Source organism: Macaca nemestrina, chromosome 3 (genome assembly GCF_043159975.1).
Source record: "Macaca nemestrina isolate mMacNem1 chromosome 3, mMacNem.hap1, whole genome shotgun sequence".
In the NCBI taxonomy this organism is placed as follows: domain Eukaryota; kingdom Metazoa; phylum Chordata; class Mammalia; order Primates; family Cercopithecidae; genus Macaca; species Macaca nemestrina.
Window position 1 is genome coordinate 54,828,579 of NC_092127.1, and position 8,783 is coordinate 54,837,361.

The following is an 8,783-nucleotide window of genomic DNA, read 5'->3' on the forward strand; positions in this document are numbered from 1 at the left end:
CTTACATTCAACCTATTATCAGTAGAGCTTTCAGAGGGATTATTTTTAAATGTGTATCAAATCATGGCCAGGCGCAGTGGCTCACGCTTGTAATCCCAGCACTTTGGGAGGCTGAGGCGGGTGGATCACGAGGACAGGAGATAGAGACCATCCTGGCTAACACGGTGAAACCCCGTCTGTATTAAAAATACAAAAAAATTAGCCGGGCGTGGTGGCGGGCGCCTGTGATGCCAGGCACCTGTGGTCCCAGCTACTAGGGAGGCTGAGGGAGAAGAACCGTATGAACCCAGGAGGCTGAGCTTGCAGTGAGCCGAGATAGCGCCACTGCACAGCAGCCTGGGCGACAGAGCGAGACTCCACCTCAAAAAAAAAAAAAAAAAAAAATATATATATATATATATATGTATATATATGTGTATCAAATCATGTATTTTATCTACTTAAAAGTGCTGCCAGTGGCTGCCTATGGTATTCAGTATGAATCCATGTTCCTGAGTGCGGCCTACAAGGCTAGGCACACTCTAATCGCTTGATAGTTCTCTGACGCCATCTACTCTGTCCTTTTACTCTGCATATAGGCTGGACACACGGCCCCACTGTTGATTATTGAATATGTGATTCAGTCTCCTCATCTTGGGGTCTTGATGCCTTATCACAACATAAAAGTAGAATCAACTACCCACAAACACATGAAAACATTTTGAAGACAGTTGTGCACATTTTCATTACCTTGCTTAATTTTTGTCTGCTGTGCTTTCTGTCTGTGGGTTTATTACACATTGAATTACTTTTATTTGTCCCCTCCCTCAGTAAAAGGAAGGCTCCATGAGAACAGGCACTTTGATTGTTTTGTTTACTGCGGAGTGTCCATTTCCTGGAACAAAGGGTCTCAATAAACGTTGTTAATTGTCTGAAGACTAAATACAAAGCCACATTTTGTACACTTACCTAATTTAAACTTAATAGCAACTCTAAAATCAGGTGTTATAAAATACATTTTACAGAAAGAAAGTTGAAGTTTAGTTAAATTATATAAATTCCCAAAGGTTGCCCATCTTGTGATTGGTAAAGTAGGGCTTCTACACAGTTGATATATTTCTTGATGCAATAAATTCTCTATTCCCTTTATTATCTTTTAGACTTTGCCAGTTATTTAGTAACTTAAAGGACATTCTAGTGACTAGACTAATAACTCAAAATAAAAAAAAAAAATCATCATCTATTTTCTAACTTAGTTGAACAGGAAATTGTTCAACTGTTCAATGATCTATTGGACAGGAAAAGTGAAACAACTGCTGGGACCAAATTTGTTTATGGTTCAAGCCCCATATAGTGCCATTTAGTTTTAGTTTTCTCTACTACGTGAAAAGAGAATGTTGTCCTATACTTATGGATTCAGGGAATTGCATGCAGGATGGCTACAGGGCAAAATCAATAAATGTGTATTTCAATACCATCATTCGCAACATTCTGTACCCTCTAATGTTACTAAACCATAGTTCAAAAAGGTGAGGATCGCTCCAACACTTACCCAACACACAATTTGTCAATTCATCATAAATTTCTTTCACTAGGTACTACCATCAAAGGATGGCTTCCTTTTTCTATGCCTTCCCTCTTCTTTCCTAGCTATGCAAGTGAGATATTTTATTATCCCTTAAAAATACCCAATTTAAGTAATGGCCTAGTAATTCAGATTGCCCTATCTTACATCAAGACCTATATTGTCTTTATGATTATTAAATGTCATTGATAATGTTTAATAGAGCTTTTAGCACACTTTCAGCAAATGATACATTTAGCTATTTGTTTTTAGTATTTAAATGATTAAAATACCAAGGTCTTTAATAAACCCTCAGTCCAATATAAGCAGGAAGAGGGAAATGTTTAGAGGGACTTAGATATTTACAGCTTTCCATAAGTATATTCAACTAAAACTTTGAACTTCACTTTAGTTGTCATCATCCTGAAAGGAGCTGGGCACATTCCTCAGCCCCGGGCTCAAAACTCCCTGAGCCTAGCACAAACACATCCCATCCTCCCATCCCACCACCATATATCTCTCAAACTCCCTGAGCTCAGTACAAACACCACCTGGAAAGTCTCCGATAAGGAGACAGCCGTACAAGGTTACTGAAAGCGCAGGAATTTCTTTGTTCCCCTACAACTTTCGGGCTATAAAAAGCAAACGCTCGCATTGTTCGGGGCCCTCTTGTATACTGTGTAAAGGAGGGACCAAGTTCGAACTTGTAGTAAAGATCCTTGCCGCTTGGCTTTGACTCTGGACTCTGGTGGTCTTCTTTGGGGAACAAACAGTCTGGGCATAACATCTGGGGGCTCGTCCGGGATTCCCCAAGCCCACCAGACCCCTGGTCAACGGATCTGCTAGGATCGATCTACTAATAGGTGAGCTGGCTCGTCTCCGTTTGTCTGTCTGTGTCTGTGTGTCTGTTCTGAATCTGAATCTCTGACTCGCGAGGTCTGAAACTGAGGCTGGCACAGTCCTGGTGGACGCGCTATAGGACAGCCAGTGGAGACCGGTGGGAGACGTCCCCTGGCTCTCTTCTGATTTAAATTGCGATCTGAGTTGCCGGAGCGGGTTCGCGATCCGGGCAACAGTCTGAATTGCCCCGGTCCCCGGGTGCGCGCCTGCCGTCTGAATTGCCCCGGTCCCCGGGTGCGCGCCTGCCGTCTGAATTGCCCCGGTCCCCGGGTGCGCGCCTGCCGTCTGAATTGCCCCGGTCCCCGGGTGCGCGTGAGTTGCCGGAGCGGGTTCGCGATCCGGGCAACAGTCTGAATTGCCCCGGTCCCCGGGTGCGCGCCTGCCGTCTGAATTGCCCCGGTCCCCGGGTGCGCGCCTGCCGTCTGAATTGCCCCGGTCCCCGGGTGCGCGCCTGCCGTCTGAATTGCCCCGGTCCCCGGGTGCGCGCCTGCCGTCTGAATTGCCCCGGTCCCCGGGTGCGCGCCTGCCGTCTGAATTGCCCCGGTCCCCGGGTGCGCGCCTGCCGTCTGAATTGCCCCGGTCCCCGGGCTCCCGGCTTCCGGCGCGCGCTCGCGGCCCCGGTCCCCGGGCTCCCGGCTTCCGGCGCGCGCTCGCGGCCCCGGTCCCCGGGCTCCCGGCTTCCGGCGCGCGCTCCCGGCCCCGGTCCCCGGGTTCCCGGCTTCCGGCGCGCGCTCGCGGCCCCGGTCCCCGGGCTCCCGGCTTCCGGCGCGCGCTCGCGGCCCCGGTCCCCGGGCTCTCGGCTTCCGGCGCGCGCTCCCGGCCCCGGTCCCCGGGTTCCCGGCTTCCGGCGCGCGCTCCCGGCCCGGTCCCCGGGCTCCCGGCTTCCGGCGCCACACTTCCGGCCCGGTCCCCGGGTTCCCGGCTTCCGGCGCGCGCTCCCGGCCCGGTCCCCGGGCTCCCGGCTTCCGGCGCCACACTTCCGGCCCGGTCCCCGGGTTCCCGGCTTCCGGCGCGCGCTCCCGGCCCGGTCCCCGGGCTCCCGGCTTCCGGCGCCACACTTCCGGCCCGGTCCCCGGGCTCCCGGCTTCCGGCGCCACACTTCCGGCCCGGTCCCCGGGCTCCCGGCTTCCGGCGCCACACTTCCGGCCCGGTCCCCGGGCTCCCGGCTTCCGGCGCCACACTTCCGGCCCGGTCCCCGGGCTCCCGGCTTCCGGCGCCACACTTCCGGCCCCGGTCCCCGGGCTCCCGGCTTCCGGCGCCACACTTCCGGCCCCGGTCCCGGGGCTCCCCGGCTTCCGGTGCCACACTTCCGGCCCCGGTCCCCGGGCTCCCCGGCTTCCGGTGCCACACTTCCGGCCCCGGTCCCCCGGCTCCCGGCTTCCGGCGCCGCACTCCCGGCTAGCTATCAGTAATAAGTCAGATCAGATTTCCTCTATTGGGATTCTAACCCACATTCCTTTACAGGAAAGGACTACAAATCGTTACAGGATGGGCAATACCCAGAGTACTCCTCTATCTCTCCTTACAAATAATTTCAAAGAAGTTAGAGCAAGGGGCCATGATCTTGGTATGGAAATCAGGAAAGGAAAGCTAATTACTCTGTGTCGCTCCGAGTGGCCTGCCTTTGATGTGGGGTGGCCACCCGAAGGGACCTTCCGACTTGCTGTCATCACTAGGGTAAAATCCAAGATTTTCCTACCTGGACATGCGGGCCACTTAGACCAAATCCCATACATCCTCATATGGCAGGACCTTGTTGAAAACCCGCCTCCTTGGCTGTCCCCTTTCCAATTAGCCTCTGAACCCTCTAAGGCACTGGTTGCTCGACCACTAAAAACCAAGCAACCAACTGCCCCCTCCCATCCTGTTCTACCTGATAGCGGGGACCCACTGTTCACAGAACCCCCTCCGTACCCCTCCGGGCCCCAGGTTCCGGCCCCTCGGGCTGAGTCGCGGGAGAGAGCAGGCGGAGAGGAGGCGGCCGCCACTCACGGGCCTGCTGAAAGAGAAAGTAACTTTGAGGGGCCGGCGGGGCGGACGCGAGGGCGCACTTTGCGGACTAGCCCCCCCCAGCCGCCTGACTCCACGGTGGCTTTACCCCTCCGGGAAATAGGACCCCCAGATGACACAGGAATCCCCAGGCTCCAGTACTGGCCATTCTCCACCAGTGATCTGTATAACTGGAAGACTCAGAGTGCTCGGTTTTCAGACAACCCCAAAGATTTACTGTCTTTACTGGATAGTGTCATGTTCACCCACCAGCCCACTTGGGACGATTGTCAGCAGCTCCTCCGAATCTTGTTTACCACGGAAGAGCGAGAGAGAATACAGGTAGAAGCTAGAAAGCTGGTCCCGGGGGACGACGGTCAACCGACTGCCAACCCCGACCTCATAAACGCGACCTTTCCTCTGACCAGGCCGGCATGGGACTACAATACGGCAGAAGGTAGGGGACGGCTACGCCTTTATCGCCAGACTCTAATGGCAGGTCTCCGGGCAGCTGCTCGCAAGCCCACTAATTTGGCTAAAGTATATTCTATTCTGCAAGAAAAGACAGAGAGCCCAGCCACCTACTTAGAAAGATTAATGGAAGCTTTTAGACAGTACACCCCCATAGATCCAGAGGCTCCAGGAAGTCAGGCAGCTATTGTAATGTCATTCGTAAATCAGGCAGCCCCAGATATTAAAAGAAAACTCCAGAAATTAGAAGACTTGGAAGGAAAGCGGATTCAGGACCTCCTTCAGATAGCCCAGCGGGTTTACAATAACAGAGATACTCCAGAAGAAAGGCAATTTAAGGCCACTGAAAAAATGACCAAGGTCCTGGCAGCAGTAGTACAGAAAGAGCATCTACAGCCAGAGTACACCCAACCCAGGCGGCCCCCCAGGCATGATAATCTGAAAAAAGACCAATGTGCCTACTGCAAGGAGGCTGGCCACTGGGTAAGAGACTGCCCCAAAAAGAAACAACGAGGACAGGGACCCCCTAGGTCTACACCCGTACTAGTCACTCAAAATGAAGACTAGGGAAGACGGGGTTCGGATCCCCTCCCCGAACCTAGGGTAACTTTGCAAGTGGAGGGGTCCCCAGTCCAGTTCTTGGTCGATACGGGAGCACAGCACTCAGTCTTAGTTAAAACTAATGGAAAATTATCCTCCAAGTCCTCGTGGGTACAAGGGGCCACAGGAGTTAAGAAATACCCATGGACAACACAAAGAACAGTAAACCTCGGAGCCAAGAATGTAACCCATTCTTTCCTGGTTATCCCTGAGAGCCCCTGTCCCCTATTAGGGAGAGACCTGCTAACTAAAATGGGAGCACAGATCCATTTCCTCCCTGAGGGGCCCATCGTGACCAACTCCCACAATCAACCCGTGTCCGTCCTAACTATAACCCTAGAAGATGAGTACCGGCTCCACCAGGAGCAACCGGCCCCTGACCAGGACATAGCAACCTGGCTCCAGCAATATCCAGAAGCTTGGGCGGAAACGGGGGGCTTAGGACTAGCAAAACACCGTCCTGCTTTATTTGTTGAACTTAAACCTGGGGCAGACCCCGTGCGGGTACGCCAATACCCGATGCCCCTAGAGGCCAAGAAAGGAATTGCCCCGCATATCCGCCGGCTCCTTGACCAAGGAATCCTCTGCTCATGTCACTCACCCTGGAATACTCCATTGTTGCCGGTACGAAAACCTAATAGTGGAGAATACAGACCTGTACAAGACTTAAGAGAAATCAATAAGAGAGTTGTGGACATACACCCAACTGTGCCTAACCCATATACCCTCCTAAGCACCCTAAACCCTAAACATCAATGGTACACTGTTTTAGATTTAAAAGATGCTTTCTTCAGTTTGCCTTTAGCCCCTCAGAGCCAAAAGCTCTTCGCCTTCGAGTGGAATGACCCTGATAGAGGCATAAGTGGCCAACTGACATGGACCAGACTGCCGCAAGGATTCAAAAACTCTCCTACCCTGTTCGATGAGGCCCTCCATGAAGACCTGGGTGAGTACCGATGCAAACACCCTGAAATAACCTTACTACAGTATGTTGATGACCTCCTGATTGCTGCTGAGACCCAAGAAGCTTGCATCCAAGGGACCAAAGGTCTCTTACAAGCTCTGGGAAATCTAGGATACCGAGCCTCAGCAAAGAAAGCTCAAATCTGTAAATCAGAGGTAACATACCTAGGATACCTGCTTAAAGAAGGGCAGCGCTGGTTAACAGACGCCCGAAAACAAACTGTTCTGCAGATCCCCAGGCCGCAATCCACCCGACAAGTGAGGGAATTCCTGGGGTCAGCGGGGTTTTGCAGACTATGGATACTTGGGTTCGCAGAACTGGCTAAACCCCTATATCAGGCAACACGGGGGCAGCAGCCATTTAAGTGGACAGACGAAGCCGAGTCGGCTTTCCAACAGATTAAAACTGCCCTACTCTCCGCGCCTGCACTAGGACTACCTGATGTTACCAAGCCCTTCCACTTATACATAGATGAAAATAAAGGTATCGCTAAGGCAGTAATAACTCAAAACTTAGGCCCCTGGCGGAGGCCAGTTGCCTACCTGTCAAAGAAGTTAGACCCAGTGGCTGCCGGGTGGCCCCCTTGTCTCCGAATGATTGCAGCCACGGCTCTGATGGTGCAGGATGCTGATAAGCTTGTCATGGGGCAAGAATTGCGGGTCGTTACCCCACATGCCATCGAAGGTGTACTCAAACAGCCACCCAATCGATGGATGAGTAACGCCCGACTCACCCACTACCAAGGATTACTACTAAATCCTCTCAGGATAACTTTCCTGCCCCCAACGACCTTAAACCCTGCCTCGCTGCTGCCCAACCCGGACCTGGACGCCCCACTCCATGACTGCACCGAGATACTAGCTCAGGTGCACGGAGTTCGAGAAGACCTGCAGGATCGCCCACTTCCTGACGCCGACCTCGTCTGGTTCACTGATGGGAGCAGCTTCATGCATCAGGGCCAGAGGTACGCTGGAGCGGCAGTGACTTCAGAGACTAAGGTAATCTGGGCGGAACCCCTGCCCCCGGGGACATCGGCCCAGAAGGCTGAATTAATAGCGCTCACCCAAGCTCTTACCTTAGGGGCGGGGAAAAAGCTGACGGTATATACAGACAGCCGATATGCTTTTGCAACAGCGCATATACATGGGGCCATTTACAGGGAGCGGGGGTTACTAACGGCTGAAGGAAAAGAAATAAAAAACAAGCAAGAAATCCTAGCCCTGCTAACAGCCCTATGGAGGCCAGAAAAGTTAGCCATTGTGCATTGCCCAGGGCATCAGAAACTAACTACTCCAACTGCTCAAGGCAACTTTCTAGCGGACCAAACTGCAAGAAAGGTGGCGAAGGCTCCCAGCCAACTCCTTGCACTCCAGCTCCCTGACCCGGGCCCCCGGGACTTGCCATATTTCCCTGATTATTCAGAACAAGATCTCCAGTGGATTGAAAAGCTTCCCCTGAAACAGATCCAGAATGGGTGGTGGACTGATACTAATGACCAAACCATCCTACCAGAAAAATTAGGACAACAAGTGTTAGAACACATCCACCGAACCACCCACCTGGGTGCTCGGCGGATGATAGACCTGATCAGACGCTCTAAGCTCAAATTCAGACATACAGCCGAGATGGCCAGCAACATCGTGACAAGTTGCAAAGTCTGCCAGCTTAACAACGCCTACCCCCAATCCCAGGCTGCAACGGGAACAAGGCTCAGGGGAACCAGGCCCGGTATCTACTGGGAAGTAGATTTTACTGAGATAAAGCCAGGAAAATACGGGTATCGGTACTTACTTGTCTTTGTAGGCACTTTTTCAGGGTGGACTGAAGCATTCCCCACCAAGAAAGAGACTGCTCAGGTTGTAGCAAAGAAAATCCTGGAAGATATCCTCCCCAGGTATGGCTTCCCCGTCCAGATAGGGTCAGATAATGGGCCGGCCTTCGTCGCTAAGGTAAGTCAGGATTTGGCTTCCATCCTTGGGGCAAATTGGAAACTACACTGCGCTTACAGGCCCCAGAGTTCAGGACAGGTAGAGAGAATGAATCGGACCTTAAAAGAGACCTTAACTAAATTGACTATGGAGACTGGCGCTAATTGGGTAGTCCTTCTCCCCTACGCTCTGTTCCGGGCCCGTAACACCCCTTACAGACTAGGCCTTACTCCTTATGAAATTATGTATGGCAGACCCCCACCCTTAGTTCCCGGCCTAAAAGATGATCTGCTCAAGTCCGAAACAGAAAATGTCTCTGAACTCTTGTTTTCCCTACAAGCCTTGCAGAAAATTCATCAAGAAATCTGGCCCAAGCTGAAGGAACTAT

General features: G+C 52.3%; 1 protein-coding gene across 1 annotated transcript; it reads left to right on the plus strand.

Annotated features, from left to right (window-relative positions):
* Nucleotides 1-3,685: 3,685 nt before the first annotated feature.
* Nucleotides 3,686-7,354, plus strand: LOC139362323 (uncharacterized). The gene is made up of 2 exons (XM_071093037.1): nt 3,686-6,449; nt 7,234-7,354. Exon 1 carries the CDS (start codon nt 3,932-3,934, stop codon nt 5,468-5,470), a length of 1,539 nt encoding a protein of 512 aa, XP_070949138.1. The 5' UTR covers nt 3,686-3,931; the 3' UTR covers nt 5,471-6,449; nt 7,234-7,354.
* The last annotated feature ends 1,429 nt before the right edge of the window (nt 7,355-8,783 follow it).

Excerpts from the sequence above, each read along its gene's own strand:
- LOC139362323 (XM_071093037.1), top strand. The coding sequence starts at position 3,932 with ATGGGCAATACCCAGAGTACTCCTCTATCTCTCCTTACAAATAATTTC.